Source organism: Sorex fumeus, unplaced genomic scaffold (assembly GCF_029834395.1).
Source record: "Sorex fumeus unplaced genomic scaffold, SorFum_2.1 ptg000015l, whole genome shotgun sequence".
Lineage (NCBI taxonomy): Eukaryota > Metazoa > Chordata > Mammalia > Eulipotyphla > Soricidae > Sorex > Sorex fumeus.
Window position 1 is genome coordinate 18,293,964 of NW_026606072.1, and position 17,240 is coordinate 18,311,203.

General features: G+C 36.9%; 1 protein-coding gene across 2 annotated transcripts in view; it reads left to right on the forward strand.

The window, feature by feature from the left end:
* Nucleotides 1-17,240, forward strand: part of IL6ST (interleukin 6 cytokine family signal transducer) — a 46,709-nt gene that overhangs the window by 15,305 nt on the left and 14,164 nt on the right. The window contains exons 3-10 of one of the 2 annotated variants that reach the window (XM_056112072.1): nt 454-513; nt 4,182-4,259; nt 6,755-7,081; nt 8,440-8,560; nt 11,497-11,666; nt 12,115-12,269; nt 13,828-13,987; nt 16,630-16,712. In XM_056112072.1, coding sequence (XP_055968047.1) covers nt 4,196-4,259; nt 6,755-7,081; nt 8,440-8,560; nt 11,497-11,666; nt 12,115-12,269; nt 13,828-13,987; nt 16,630-16,712 — 1,080 coding nt within the window. In that variant the 5' untranslated portion in view covers nt 454-513; nt 4,182-4,195. The remainder of the gene's footprint in view (nt 1-453; nt 514-4,181; nt 4,260-6,754; nt 7,082-8,439; nt 8,561-11,496; nt 11,667-12,114; nt 12,270-13,827; nt 13,988-16,629; nt 16,713-17,240) is intronic. The other variant, XM_056112073.1, reaches the window with a different exon arrangement.

Sequence of the window (17,240 nt, forward strand, 5' to 3'; positions counted from 1 at the left end):
CAGCTGTGCTCACAACTGACTCTTGGCTCTGCAGTTAAGGATCACTACAGGCTTTGTGCTTAGGGAGCATGAATGGTGCTGGGGATAGGACCCAGGTTGGCTGCATGGAAGACAAGGGCCCCACATCCTGTTCTGTCTCTCCAGTCCTTATATGTCTTTTAAAAATCCCATTACCATGCTACTTTAATTACTATTGCTTTGCATTGTAGTTTGAAGTAAGGGAGCATAGTATCTCATTTTTGCTCAGGGTTTTCCAGTTTATAATTACAAGAAAAAGAACGAAATATCTGCGGATAAATTTTACCAAAAAAATGAAATACCTGTATACAGAAAACAATCATGTTGAAAAAATAGAAAAACTGGAGAAGTTTTCATGCTCATTGATTAAAAGAATTAGCATAGCTAAAATGGTTATATTAACAAAAGCAGTGATTTTCAACCACCTTTCCACAGACCATTGACAGAGGAGAAATTTTCATCTAGTCTGAAGAAGTTATTGCTGCTTAACACATGGTAAGCCTAGATCATGTAGTGGTACTATTAGAAACATTAACATACAAATATCATTATCTGTTTTTTTTTATTTCTGCCTTAGAGCTCTGCAAAAAATTTCTATTTTCACTGGGCCACAGATACATAAACTGTAAAACTGGGACCCAAAAGATAGACTCAGTGGTTTGTGGTGCTTACGTAGCAAGTGTTAGGGTCATGAACTAAAACACTGGGGTCATAGGCAACAATAAAAGCATCCCAGTTTGTGACCTTTGCAAGAACGGACCAGGCAGGTGGCTCAACATGAAAGCAAGTGAGAATCCCTGAGCTTAATTAATTCCCTTATACCACATGAGCTTATGTCATATATATTAAATATATCCTAACAGGGGCTGGAGCAATAGCGCAGTGGGTAGGGCGTTTGCCTTGCAAGCAGCCGACCTGGGTTCGATTCCCAGCATCCCATATGGTCCCCCGAGCACTGCCAGTGCCAGGAGTAATTCCTGAGTGCATGAACCAGGAGTAACTCCTGTGCATCACCAGGTGTGACCCAAAAAGGATATATATATATATATATATATATATATATATATATATATATATATATCCTGACAATCTGTGATCTGGAGTTTCCTGTAAAAGGCAGGGTGGGGGCCAACAGTTGAAAACCATGAGTGGAACTCTTATACAGACCCTGAGAACAAAGCATTCCTGAGGGCCGACAAAGTCATAAGAACAGAGGTATCAGGACCAGAGAGAAAGGACAAGGGTGAAGTCACTTGCCATTGCACGTGGTCAACCCAATTTGATCCCCCGCACTGCACGTGCTTTCCCAAATACTGCCATGAATGGTTTTGCACCACTCAGAACAATATATAGAACTTGTCCAGTATCTCACAGGGTTCCTTTCTGTTTTTTCTCCTACTCTAAAAATTACCACTACTTGGAAATCTATCACCAGAAACTATTTGCCTATTTTTGAATTTCATATAAGGAGACTCATGTACAGTAGATTTATTTTTGTCTGGTTTCTTCATTATTATATGTGAAATTCAGTATTTGTTGAAGGTACTTGAAATTTATTCTTTCTTCTTTATGATTCAGTTGTTCAACTCTATCACATGTATTTTATTTATTTCCTGTGGATTTTTGGTAGCTTATGCTTTTTCAGCTTTTATGAATAAAATTTCTATATACACACTTATAAATGTCTTTTGGAAAAATAGACACTTCATTTCTTTTGGCTAAATACTTTGAGCATGGCTGGTGTGGTTTTGATTGAGGTCTAGTTTATAAACATTAAAGTTCACCTATTTTTAGACACATTTTATGAGGGAATAATTCCACACATATCTTCATTATTTCTGCAGTGCTTTATGCATAAAAGTGCCTTTGAAAAAGAGATGACTGTCTTTTCAAAAGATACTGGAAGATAGAATGGTTGTCTCTTCATTGAGCAAAGGACAAATTTGCTTACATCTTTGGGAAATAGAGATAATGGTCTTTCTTCAGAATAAAGGGCGGGCATGTTTACTGCCATTTAAAAAGATTTTGTTTTTTTAAGCTTTGTCTACATGTTATATGTTACTTTACTCTTCTTAAAATGCTCTGTGTAAATTGGGGTCAGGCAACTGGCACAGGCTAACACTCTTGGTATTAGAATGATTAATGAAGTCCTTTGGCTCTGACTCAGGAACCCCATGACTTCTAATATCCGTGAAACTAGCAGGCTAACTGGTTAGTTTGTAAGTAGTGTAAAATCAGTAGTGCACCTTCACAGTTTGTATAGTTAAGTGAATTTTGACCACATATAGAGTCTTGCTTGTCACCATTACTAACACGTCATAAAATATTTGTCCCCCCAAATTTCCTTTGTACCTTTACTTTGATTCCATTTCCACACCTCAACCCCAGCTAATCCTTGATCTACTTTCTGTCACAGTTTTGTCACTTGTAGACGTTTCTATAGTTACAACCTAGAGATGCAACCTTTTGCATCTTTCTTCCTCCCTCCCTCTTTCCCTCCTTAACTTCTTTGCCACATTTGGCAGTGCTCTGTGTTTAGAGATCACACCTTGCGTGGTTAAGGACCATGTATCCTGGGGATTGGACCCTGGATTGGCCATGGGTAGGCAAGTGCTTTACCTACTGTACTATCTCTGACATATCTCACTTTCAGGCTTTTACACCTGTCACTGATTCATTTTCTTTTACTGTTGTGTGATATATTGCATGAGTGTAGCATTACTTGGGTATGTGTTTATCAATTTGCCAGTTGATGGACATTTGGGTTGTTTCCAATTGGGAACTATTATAAATAAAACTGTGTTGAATTTTGTAAGTCCTTACAGGATATAAATTTTTCTTGAGTACAAGTTGAGGAGTGAATAAACCTAGTCTTATGACACTTTCATTTATTTTTTTATTACAACACTTTTAACTTGGTAAAGAACTCTAAATTGTTTTAGAGTTCTTCAACTTCTCTATCCCTGTTCTTTAACCTTTGGCCCATAGACCCACACCAGTCTGTGGCAATAATAGTTATCTGCCAAAAAATTTCCCTCCCCCAATCAGAGACACAGTATATGTCACAGTAACTAATAATTTAGTTTAATAGCATTGTATTAATAAAATATGACCTATATTGTTTGTATAGGTCTCTAATTTGGTGAGCTCCTGCTGTGCAGTGAGGGATGTTTCTGTGCAGACATGGGTGGCAGTCTCGCAGTCTCAGGCTGCTACCCACCAGTTCCACCCAAGCCCTATGCCACTGTGTGTTGTGTACACGTGGAGCTGAGCCTCTCCAGCAAAGTCTGTGCCTCTGTATCTACTGCTTTTATACAAGATCCCAGTGACTTACCCTTGGCCCTGTTGTTTCAAATGGAGTTTGTTGGGGAAGGTACAATCTTTTGGTACACTCTTTTGTCTTTGTCTGGCACCACCTTAGAATAGAAGCCTCGGCCTAAAGTGCTGCCTCAACTTCTAAGCCTGTGGCTTTGTGCAGCTCGATGTCTGAGAGGCTGTGAGTGCATTTGTAGTCCACAGATTCACTATTGTGTCACCTCCATCACCCTTTGCTCTTTTGGCTTCTCTGCCTCTCCTACCCCTGTCATCACACTTTATGTTGGCTTACTTGAAAAACATTCTTCAGTGGAAACTCCGCCAGTGATCTTAGCAGATTACTGCCACACTCTACTGAAAGACCCTCGAGGAATCCTTTGATCCTTTCTGTTCAGTTGCATTTTTGACCTGTGTGATTCACAGTGCACCCTTCTCTGCCATCTTGGCCAATCTCCCAAGATATTTTTAGTCGTGCTGTGAGGGCTCTTCCCCCACAAGCCATTTTATCAGTTATATATTGTTCTTATGGTACGTTTTGCCACAAATATTTGTCTCTGAAGTTCATAACCTCACATAAATATTTACTACTAGTGCAGGACTTCATTTAATGAATATGATTGCTCTCTTAATTAACCTTAAAGTATGTTATGTTTTTCAGCAGTGTTTTAGGTAACAGTAATAATTTCTGTGGGAATAAAGAAAAATATTCTACACAGTCTCATAAATATTTTTATTATCTTATGGAAAATATTTGTACAATGGGAACAAACATCTTTAGGTATTATGTAATTACTTATGTATGCAGTAAGAGAAGGAATATTAAATAATATTACATGTATCTTTTACAGAAATACTTTGCAAGATGTTGGCGTTTCAGATTTGGATAGTTCCTGCTTTGGCTCTTTTCCTCACCTCTGAAACTCTAGGTAAGGCTCATAAATACCCTCAATACTTCCACTTGGGAAACATGAAGAGAGAACTCTGTAAAGTAAGAGAAAGGAATTGGGCAACTCAGATTGATGTGAGGAACCCCAGAAATAGTGTGTTCCAAGAGGCAGACATGAAGGGACAGAGGAAGAGAGATTTTATATAATTATATAGTGTGTGTGTGTGTGTGTGTGTGTGTGTGTGTGTGTGTGTGTGTAGATAGAACCCAGAATAGAACTTGGATCTGATTCATACAAAGTTTGAGCTTTACCGCTGAGCTATGCCCAGGTTCCCCAAAGAAGTATAATTTTTAAACTTTTTATCCTTTCTAATTTTATAAAATAATGAATTTTTTAATCCAAATTTTTTGGTATAGTTCTACCCTTTGTGCAGTTTAGTTTGTGTTCTCCAAGTGGGAATTGAAATTGAACACATTGAATAATAGGGATTAACTATGTAAAGGTATCTTAGCTTTCAGAATAAAGAATTCAAGTAATGATTCTTCTCAATTTTACAATTTTATTATTGTCAATTTCATAATTCTATTATTGTTTTATTTTTAACTGCTTGAGTAGGTCACCTCTGAGGGAACTGGTTAGGGTTCTTGCCTTGCATGCAGCTGAGCTAGGTTTGATTTCCTGGCACCCCATTTGATCCCCCTAGCACCACTGATCCAGGAGTAACCCTGACTATTGCTGGGTATGGCTTGAGGAAAAAAAATTCTAGGCAGAAAGATTACAGAAATATAATAAAATTATTTCAAATAGTTGATCCTTTTATCTTGAAGTAATAAATAATTAAGAATGGGAACATGGAATAATCATTTTTGAACATTAACTCTGGCAGTAATGAATAGAGTAACTGGGAGGTCAAATAATGGTGTGATAAGATGCCCCAGACTTTAGCGGTCAGAATTGGTGAGAAGAGATTGATAGACAAACTAAGAAATCCAGAGGCTGGTGAAATAGCTCAACAGGCTGTGGAGCACATGATTTGCATGCAGTAGCCCTGGGTTGTATCCCCAACACCACATGGTCCCATAAGCACTGCTGCTGCAGGAAACAGATCCTGAGCACTGAGCCAAAAGAGGCCTACCTCCCACCCCAACCCCAGCAATAAATGTAAAACCCACCAGTCTTACTGTCATACTGCTAGTTGATGGTGGGAAGAGGTTAATTAGATTAAGATGTAGTTATCTGGTTTAGTTGCTGGGGGTGATACTGGTAAGCAGAGATAGAGAAATAGTAATTTTGTTTGTACATAATATTTTAGAATTACTAATTTTAAAATACCTATAATATCTCAGGAGAATTGGCCTTTATTTTTGAGGTGAAAGGGGTGTGTAGCACACTTACCAAAGCTCTAAGCCACTCCATGCTCTTAACTAGTGTCAGGCCCGAGGGGACTTCTCCTAATGGTGCTCTAGGAACTGTGCAGTACCAGTACCAGCAGAGAATTGAAGTTAGTTGCATACAAGACAAATGCTTTAATACCTGTACTGTCTCTGGTTCCAGGAGGTTATGACTTATGAACTATTGAGCTTATTGGAAATTAGGGCTAGGGATAGAAATTCAGATATCATCAGTACTGAGTAGATGATAATTAAAGTATCTAATTTCATATTCTTTAAAATATGTCTTACTCTTTAGGGGTATATTTTGGGGTTTTGTTTTTTGGCAGGGGCACACCTGGTTATGCTCAGGGTTTTTTCCTGGCTCTGTGCTCAGGATCATTCCTGGCAGGACTTGGGGGACCATATGAGATGCCGGGGATCGAACCTGGCATGACCACATGCATGGCAAGTACCCTACTCACTGTGCAATTGTTTTGTCCCCTCTTTGTTTTCTAATAAGGAAATTTATCCCATACACTTTAAAAAAATTATATATTTGTCCATTTTGCTTTTCTGGTTTTTATTTTTTTCTCATGTTATTTCCTTTGTTGCTGAAACCTTCATTTAAAATTTTTTTGTTTTGTTTTTGGGCCACATCTCATAGTGTTCAGGGACTACTTCTGACATAATACTCAGGAGCGGTCCTTGGTAATTAAAATTAAATTTCACCACATGGTGCCAGGGATCAATCCTGGGCCTTTTACATGGCATGCATGTCTTCTCTCGTCCTTTGAGCTGTGAGTCTCTCCATGAGTCTGCTGCCTGAATTTTGATAAGAGTGATGAATACTCTTTCCTTTCTCCCTATCCATAACTCAACAGCATCAGAACTGCACAGGACCGTAGACTGCCACTAAAGGTTTAATTTTATTCCCCATAGTCAGAATCACAGAAGAGAACTGGTGGTGGAGCAAATATGACCATGCTGCAGGCAGTCTCTTGTTTCTAAAAACAAAGTTAACCTGTTACATTAAGAGCTAAATCATTCATCTTTGTCTTTAGAGATGTTTTAGTGAAGATTGAGTGGATGTATTGATGGAAACTATTACCTTGTACTGAGATATTTCAGTTTCTTTTTACATGTATTGTTGTTCCTTTTTAGGTCAATTTATCGAAACATGTGGCCATATCACTCCTGAATCTCCAGTTACACGCAGTCCTGAATCTCCAGTTATTCAACGTGGTTCTAATTTCTCTGCAGTTTGTGTACTAAAGGAAAAATGTATGGATAGTTACAGTGTAAATGCTAGTCATATTTTCTGGAAGATAAACCGTGTTGTTGTTCCTCAAGAACAATATACCGTCATAAATAGAACGGCATCTAGTGTCAAGTTCATTAATATGTCATCAAATGTTCAACTCACCTGCAACATTCGCATATTTGGACAGATTGATCAGAACATTTATGGAATCAGAGTAACTTCAGGATGTAAGTTTTGTTTTTGTTTTATTTCAGATTTTGTCAGAATCCTTGAATTACATTGTCAGTGATTATATAGTAACATGTCAGCTCTTATTTTTTAATTTGCAATTTTTTTGCTTTGTTTTGTGTTTTGGGCCCCACCTAGCTATACTCAAGGCTTCCTGCTGGCTCTGTGCTCAGGACTATCTCCTAGTGTGATACTGAGGATTAAGACTGGGATGGGTACATGAAGGCAAATGCCTTACTCACTGTGTTGTCTCTCTGGTTCTCAGTTCTTATATCTTATTGGGAATATTTATTTTTAATTTTCATTGTGATTATATGATAAGCCTATAGAGTAATACAGGTTTTATGTCTTTTCTAGTAGAAAAGTCAGTTTTCTAAAAAAATATTTTACTTGAGATGATCCAAGATTATTAAATTGAAATCTGTGAATGTATTTTAATAGTTTTCAGTATCCCTTAATGGGTGAGAAAGCAAAGAAAGCAAAGCTGCCCTAAATGGTAAATAAATACCAAAGAACTAAATATATTGAAATAAATACTAGATTTCTTTTATAGCATATAGCAAACAAGTGCATTGCAAGGCTGTGATTTGGGCATTTGCTTTTTCCTTCATTGTTTGGAAAAGCATTACAAAGAAAACTATGTGAATCCTTTTCGTTTTTAATTGCTTTTAATTGACATTCAGATATTACTTTACTATATGTTTAATAGAGAAATCAGTTGTTATGAGCCAGTTATTAATGAAAGTTTATGTAAGTAAAGTAAAGGCCCTCCCGTTGATCATCGATTTGCTCGAGCGGGCCCAGTAACGTCTCCATTGGAGACTTTGTTGTTACTGTGTCTGGCATATCCAATTCTCTCGGTAGCTTGCCGGGCTCTCCGAGAGGGGCGGAGGAATCGAACTCGGGTCGGCCATGTTGGCCGCTTGTAAGGCGAATGCCCTACCCGCTGTGCTATCGCTCCAGAAAGTTTATGTAACTTCACAAATATTCTTTAATGTTATGATAGATCTATTATGATAGGAGTATGTATTTTACTACCTAAAAGGAAGTTTGAGTTTATAGAAATTGAGTTTTTAGTCGCCAGTTTGATTTTTGGTTCATATCTTTTTAAAAACTTCTTGAATTGTTGTGAGGGCGCACCTGGTGGTGGCTGAAAGACCTGTGCGAGTTTGGGGGAATAAGCCTGAGACCTGCACGTTTGCTTGTACCCCTTGAGCCACATGGCTGGCCCGTCTATACATTTTTCTTTATCTTTTCCGCCTAATTTAGGTTACAGATATGTATGTGTTGCCTGTTATTTGTGCATGTTATTTGTGGATGTAAAATTTTGTGAATTGCTGATTTTTTTCCCTTTTAGTACCCCCAGAAAAACCTAAAAATTTGCGTTGCATTGTGAATGAAGGAGAAAACATGAAGTGTCAATGGGATCCTGGAAGAGAAACTTATCTAGAAACAAACTTCACCTTAAAATCTGAATGGTAAGTTAGTTACGCTGGCTGTATGTTGAATTTATTAAGTTAATCATTGTGCAGGATTTTTATTTGCCCAGTAGTATTAGTGAAGGCAAATTTATTTAGCCTTATTAACATTTCGTTTTAGAATACCTAAAAAATACATAGAAAATTAGATAGTTTAGTAAATGTCCACGTACTCATCATCAATTTCTAGCAATGATCAGCTAATTTCCAATCTTAATTGATATGTGTCCTACCTGTACTTTATTTTTTGTTACCCTGGTTGTACTTAGGGATCACTTCAGAGTCTGTGGTCCTGGGCCTCAAATCTATGTTTGCCACATGCAAGGAAAATGCCTAACTCCTGTACTGTTTTGTACAGCTCACCCATACTATCTTGAATAAAATCTGAGATATTACACTATTTATAAATGTTGTTGTACATATTTCTTTTTTTTTTTTAATTTTATTTTATTAGTGAAGCACCATGAGGTACAGTTGTAGATTTACAAATCTTTGTGCTTGGGTTTCGGTCATACAATGATCAAATACCCATCCCTCCACCAGTGCCCATTTTCCACCATCATGGATAATATCTCCCCCCAACCCCCCCTCCCACCCTCCCTCTGTGGCAGGGCATTCCCTTTTGTTCTCTCTCTCCTTTTGGGTGTTGTGGTCTGCAAAAGAGGCATTGAGTGGCAAACATGTTCAGTTCATAGTCTACTTTCAACATGCATTTCCCCTCCTGGGAGGATCCTCTAAACACCCTTTATTTGGTGCTCCCTTCTCTGTCTGAACTGCCCTTTCCCCTAGACTACCCGGCTGGCCTCTAAGCTATGGAGTAATCCTCCTGGTGTTGATCTCAGCTATTCTTGGGTATTAATCTCATATTTTTGTTGTACATATTTCTAAAAGATAAAGATGTTGTATAGAAAAGTTTATGAACCACCATTATTACCCCCAAGTACAACTGAAATTACTTTGTTATTGTTACATTTTCAGTTAGTATTAAAATTTTCCCAGTTCCCTTATAAATCTATGTGCATGTTTTTATGCTTGTTCAAATCAGTGTCTGAGTACACTTGCTTATATTGCGAATCAGTATGTTTTTAAGCATATAATCAGAGTCTGTGTCTTTTAAGCACAGGTTCTGCGTTCTCTTCTTTTCCTTTGAAAATCAGTTGTTAATACTAGTATTGAACATATTGTTAAATATTACTCTGTTCATTTATTTTCTAAATGTTGCTATTAGACATAGAGACTTGGTCAGGTTTGGTTTATTTTATTCCTCCCCCAAAGAAAAAATTTTTCAGTTGTTGACTTATTCCGTATATTGTAAAATTCTCCATGGTTTTGCAAACAAAGAATAGTCCTAGTGGAAGAATGTTTTAATCAGTGAGCTTTTATTGGGGGAAGAGTTGCGGGACAAGACCTGAGAGTTGCTCAGTGACTACTGCGGGAGTCAGTCCTGCTGGTGCTCGGGGGCCATGTAGTGCCAGGGATCAGGTCTGGACCTCCTGCACAGAGTCTGTGCCCTTTGAGCTATTTTTCTGGCCCTTTAGTAAACTCTTACCCATTCTCATTGCGTCAGTTCTCCAATAAACATTTTAATACATTTGCTCTCATATGTGTCTTTATAGTAATTCTCTTCTGTCAATTCATATTTCCTTACTTCAACGAGAGTTTCAGACATTAGTTAACCCTTCAGTATTTCTCCATTTACATCATTGAATATAATTAATTGGATACTATAAATGTATTCTTTTAATTAAATTTATATATCTTAGGTATCCTTATATATCTTAAACATATCATTCAGTGAGGGTTTTTTGTTTGTTTTGTTTGTGGGGGAAAGGGTTCTTATCCATTGGTGCTCAGGATCTATGTCCGATCGAGGATCATTCGTGGCAGTGCTCAGGGGACCATTTGTGATATCAGGGATCGAACCAGGATTAGTTGCATATAAGGCAAGTACTTTACCCCTCTACTATCTGTTAGTCCCATGCAGTGAGCTTTGATTATTGTTTACACCTCTGTAACTCCTGACCAGATACAGAACATTACCAGCAACCCCCTAGAAAGTTTCTTCATGACTTTTCTAGTTAACCCCAGCCACAGCCCTATCCCACTTCATCTCACAAAGCAACTAACCTTACTATCTTCACCATAAATTAGTCTGTTCCAGAATATCATATAATTTTGGAGAGACGTTGATAGAGCATAAAGCTATCAGTCTTGGGCCAGAAAGATAACTTAGAGGTATGGAGCACGTGCTTGGCTTGCCAGAGGCCTAGGTTCTGTACTCAGCACCACCATGTGGTTCCCTGATTACTGCCAGGAGTGATTACCAATCAGAATGTAGCCCCCAAACAAACTCCCCTCCATCCACACCTTAAAAGACTTCTAAATATTAATGGAATAAAATTTTTAAATAATTTGGTGTTTTAAAGTACAGATCAACACCAAGATTTTTATCTGAGCAGCAAGAGTCATACCATCATTCAACAGATAATTCAGAATATGTATGAATTTGGAGTATTAAGACATTGAGTTCAGATACCCATAAAACTGCTTACTAGGGGCCAGAGCGATAGTACAGTGGGTAGGGCATTTGCCTTGCACACAGCCGACCTGGTTTCGATCCTCTGTATCCCATATGATCCCCCAAGCACCACCAGGAATAATTCCTGGGTGCAGAGCCAGGAGTAATCCTTGAGCATCGCTGGGTGTGACCCAAAAAGAGAAAAAAGAAGAAAAAAACCCCTCAGTTTTCAAAAATAGGCAATTTTTACAGAAATTTTGCTTTCCACAATCAGCAATTTATTCCAAATGTATTGGAATTAACTTATCTATTCTGAATTGTAATAGTCTGTTTCATCAAACCCTTGTCAGGTAATCTTTTTCATCCAAATCTTTTCAGATCTGTTTTTAATAATTGATTCTCCCATTTTTGTATATAGGGCAACGGAGAAATTTGATGATTGTAAAACAAAACGTGGCGGCAATCCCACCTCATGCACTGTTGATTATTCTCCTGTATATTTTGTCAACATTAAAGTTTGGGTAGAAGCGGAGAATGACCTTGGGAAGGTTATTTCAGATCATATTGATTTCGATCCTGTGGATAAAGGCAAGTTTTACCCTGAAATTTAGAATTTATTAGAAATACACAAGATAATTTATTAAATTATACATTTATTTTTATTTTTAGTATGGAAACATTATAAAAATAGAGCCCAACTGTAGTTAGAGCTATTTTCACTTGTAATATTATATTTTACTACTTAAAAATATGTCTCATTGTTGCCATAGTAAACATGTGCTATTAAAAATTTTTAATGTATATTTAATTTTTTTTGATATCTGAGCCCAAATGAATAGTAATATAATAAACTGACAAGAAAACCTAGTTTCTATATAAATTTGCTTCTTCATTGTAAATGTTATGTATAGCACCATTTTAAGAGAAATTCATTCACTTAAGGAGAATGAATATTGTGAAATCATAAAGTGTAATTTGAGTTTCTGTAATGACTTATAAAAATAAATGGCAAACTTTTTTTTCTTTTATTCTTTAGTGAAGCCCAATCCACCACATAATTTATCAGTCACCAGCTCAGAGGAGCTTTCTAGTATCTTAAAATTGACATGGATCAACTCAAGTATTCAGGATTTTCTAAGACTGAAATACAGCATTCAATTCAGAACCAAAGATTCTTCAACTTGGATCCAGGTAAACCAAAAATTACTACTGATCCAAACAGTCTTTCTTGCAACACTGAGCTAGAGGTTTCCGATCTTATTTAATGTATTGCATCCCTATCTGAAAACGAAATAACTCAACAACCCCTGAAAGTCAACCTACCTTTAAAGAAACAAACAGAAAGCATCCCCTGATTATGCTTGAGACTTCCATTATTCCCTGAGGCACATTAGTGTTACTACTTGGAGAAATTGCTGTGAAGCTCTAATTTTCCTCCTAGGTTTTGGTAACTCAGGGCTTACTCCTGACTCTGTGCTCAGGGATCACTCCAGGCAGTGTTCAGGTACCGTATGTGGTGCCAGCTATCAGACCCATGCTGGCTACATGAAAGGCAAGCACCCTACCCAGGACCTCTCCAGACCACAGTCTTTTTTTGTATATCTTAATTTTTCAAGCCAGGTGTGACATTTCTTTTTAGATCTGTATTTCAAGCAAGATCCAACAGAAAGACTTCCAAATAGAAAATAAAAATTTTCTGTATGCAGTTATCTCTGCATACTGTAAAATATGGAAGTGATACAGATTAGTAGGACTAACGTTTGATGGAAAGTAAAAGGAGCACAAATAGTGAGTAGAGCAGAGCTAAAGAGATTTTGTGGATAAGGTAGAACAGAGCTCGATAACTCACCTGTATGTCAGATTCTTCCTTACCAACTCTTTCTTGTTTCACTGGAACCTATCCACACTCATTTGTTTACATATTGTCAACAGCTATTTTGTGCTTTATCTAAAGAGTTATTTACTTTGCAACAGACTCATCTGTAGCCTAAAATACTTACTAGCTAGCCCTTTGTAGAAAATTTGCCTACCTTAAGATATAGAAAGGGATTGGTGGGGCACTTGTAAGTCTGAAAAGGAGAATGACTGTGAATCCAAAGTTGATGCTGTCAGCTAAAGAAATATTTTAGACTTGGCTGGGGGGCGGGGTGGTGACAGGATTGTTGTTTCTGTTTGTTTGGGAGATACAGCTGGCAGTGCTCAAGTGCTAAAGCGTATTTACAAATCATTAAGGTTAGTAGGAAAGCACCTGTGTTGAAAAGTACCTAATTTTTTTACCCGGTTATAATTGGAAGTGGAAAATCGATGGAATTAGTTATGACCCGTGCATTCAGAAGAAGAAATCTGTCAATTTGGGAGTGAATTAGAACTTCAGAATGCAGCATTTTCTTTTCTAACTTCATAGGGAGGGGATTATCTAAGCATTGGGCATGCTCAGGATGAGAGAACTTTGTCAGATGTTACTGAATTTGGACCAAGTAATGTGAAATAGTCTCTCAGAATTTTCCTCCTAAATTCTTATGCATCCATCTGAAGAGCTGTCTATACTTGACAGATATAATATAACCTCATAAGATATTTAATAAAGGAAGATTATTTACTTAAAGATGTTTCCATACTGATCTATTAAACCTTACTGTTTTCAACTTTTTGACTTGGCAGTAATTTCTTGAGTTTAATTTACTAATCTTAATCTGTAAAAAAAAAAATACATTAATGCCTCTCATTAGTCAATTTGCTTTGCTTTCAGGTTCCTCTTGAAGATACACCATCCACCCGAACGTCGTTCACTGTTCAGGACCTTAAACCTTTTACAGAATATGTGTTTAGAATTCGTTGTATGAAGGCTGATGGCAAAGGATTCTGGAGTGACTGGAGTGAAGAAGCAAGTGGGGTCACATATGAAGATAGTAAGTAAATAAGTACATGAAGAAATAAAGCTGGGGCTGGAGAGATAGCTCAGCAGGCTGAGCTTACGCGTTCCTACGGGAGACCCGGGTTTGAGCCACTGCACTTCTAGGAGTGAACCAACGAAGCACAAATCTGGCAGTAGCCCTGAGCACATTTGTGGCCCAAAACAAAAATAAATTAAATAAAACCCCAAAGCACAACAAATAAATAAAGCTATTGGAATTCTGCTTTGTCTGGTTTTAATAACGCAGACCTTTTTGCTTTTTATTTGTGATCATTTTATTCAAATTAGTAATCAGAATGTAAATATCAACATGGATTATTGGTAATGCAAATATATTTATTACATAATTGGGAAAATTATCATGAAATGGTGTCTTAAAGGACCATTATTCTGAATCAATAAAATTATGCTATCAAAAAGATATTTGTGACATTTTTATCTATTATTTTTGTCTGCACTTTACTATTTTGCACTTTTTAATGATATCAGGATGTAAATATCAACATGAATTATTTGTAATGCAAATATATTTATTACCTAATTGAGAAAATTATCATGAAATGGTGTCTTAAAGGACCATTATCCTGAATCAATAAAATCATGCTATCAAAAAGATATTTGTACATTTTTTATCCATTATTTTTGTTAGCACTTAATAAACCCCTGTTAAGTATCCTGGAGTTTATGGCTGGTTTATTTTTATTTTCTCCGTGATGATGATGATGATGATGATGATGATATAAATAAAAAATAAAATTTAATAATAATAAAAAGATATATGGTCTGAAGTAAGATTCGTTCTCCAAAGCAGCTGTCATTACTAATTTCTTCTATTTCCACCAAGAAATAACTGTGGCACATAGGTTTTCCTTTCTGAACATTTCCCTATCATTTTTCTCTTAGATCCCAGTGCCTAGCACTGTGACTTTAACACCTCGTAGCCCATCCCCTGAGTATCAAACTATATAATTTCACTTCCAATTTTTCTAGAGATTAGAAAGTCATATGATTTGAAAAATACCAATGACAGGAAAAAAATCTCGTAAGAATCTTATTCTCTTTGGCTGGGAAAATGGGGAGATAGTATAAAAGAGGTATGGTTCACTCCTTGTTATACATGGTTCCCTGACTTCTACCAGGAGTAGCTCAGAAAAATAGGGAAAAAAACAATCATAAACAACTTTATCACTGTATTTCCTGGTGATTCAATAAAAAGAAATGTAAGAAAAAAGGGGGAAAATTCGTTTTACTCTCCTTAATACTAGAAGAAAAAAAAAGCAATCCTATCAATGTTTGGGGGGTTCTCAACCAGATTCCTTTGTCTTGGACAAGAATTCTTTTTTATTTTATTTATTTATTTTTTGCTTTTTGGGGTCACACCCAGCCATGCTTAGGGGTTACTCCTGGCTCTGCATTCAGAAATTATTCCTGGCGATGCTTGGGGGACCATATGGGATGCCAGGGATCATGCAAGGCAAACGCCCTACCCACTGTACTGTCACTCAGGCCCCTTGTCCTGAATTCTTAAATGAGATTCTTGGGCCTTTATAGACAATTTGAGTCCGTTTGGAAAAGTCCCTGAAATACTTTATTTTGTTTTATTTTTTGGTTCACACCTAGGCAAAATGTTGTTAGTGCCTCTGCATTTTGTTATGAAATGGTACATAATCTCAGTCAAATCTGTTGCACTCCAAATTTTATAAATTATTGAATTAAGCTTTAATTTAGTTAACAAAGCCTCTAAGTTCTATGTTAAGGAATAGGAATATTATAAACCTGGGGCTGAAAAGGCAGTACAGCAGGCAAGGTGCTTATCTTGCAAGCAACTGACCTGGGTTCCCATAATCTTTATTTTGGGGCTGGAAGGGGTGATTATTGCTTGCTGATGTGCCTTATCTCTTCCCTTGTTTTACGATATATATTCACCTCTTCATGATTCACACAGGACCGCTTAGATTTTATTCTGATCCTTTTTTTATTTTACAGTTGTTATAAAATTTTTGAAAAATCACCTACGGGAATTCTAATTCTAAAAGTTAATTCTAAACTTTTATAAAGTGCATCTGAACATCTTTGGCAATCACCATAGTAGTCTTGTGTATTTTTCTGTATCATTACTCTAAATATAGCATAAGGGTAGTATGCTACATTTGCTTCGTTTGTTAATTTTACACTTTTAGGTGTTTTAAACATTTATGATTTTTAATTTTTAAAATTAAGAAATAATGGTGCATTTTTCATTATTGCTTAGGATATACTTGTACTTTTATAATTTTAAGATTAGAAAAATAGTTTCAATGTGTTAAAAAAAAAGTGCCAGGTTTTGGAAAAATAGTGGTTAAAGAATGATATCATGTGGTTGAAATTCATATTAAGGGGGGAAAAAGACAATTTCAAGAACTTCACTTACTGTTATAAAACTTTTTATTTGTTATTGGCCCACACCCAGTGGTGCTTAGGGGCTGTTCCTGGCTCAGAGTTCAGGTGTTCCTCCCAACAGTGGTAGTGGAACCATATATATATGGTGCGGGGGAGTGAAGCCACACCTTCTGTATGCAGAACATAGGCAACTAGTCCTTTGAACTAGTCCCCACTCCTGCTAGGAAACTGACTTTAAAATGTTTGTCTTTTCTTCAGGACCATCAAAGGCACCAAGTTTCTGGTATAAGATTGAGCCATCCCATACTCATGGCTATAGACCTGTACAACTCATATGGAAGGTAAAAACATGCTTTTATATTCTGGTACATTTTAAGTGGTGTTATAAATGGAGTATTTTTTACTTAAATTTTTATTCACTCTAATGTCAGAAACGGGAGGACACTGACAGTGAATGTCAGAAAAGCATTTATCTAACTTTTTCATAAAGAGGAGCAGAAAGGTTTTAATAGTTAATGAACTGTAAATGAATCTTGCAGTCACTGTCGCTGTCACTGTCCTCCTGTTGTTCATCGATTTTCTCGAGCGGGCCCAGTAACATCTCCATTGTGAGACTTTGTTGTTACTGTGTTTGGCATATTGAATACGTCATGGGTAGCTTGCCAGGCTTTGCCATGTGGGCGAGATACTTTTGGTAGCTTGCCAGGCTCTCTGAGAGGGGTGGAGGAATCGAATTCGGGTCGGCCATGTTGGCTGCATGCAAGGCAAACGCCCTACCCGCTGTCCTATTGCTCCAGCCGAATCTTGCAGTATCTCAACATTATTTTATAAAGTTCTATAAGAAGAGGGACCTTGTTTTTCATTTTATT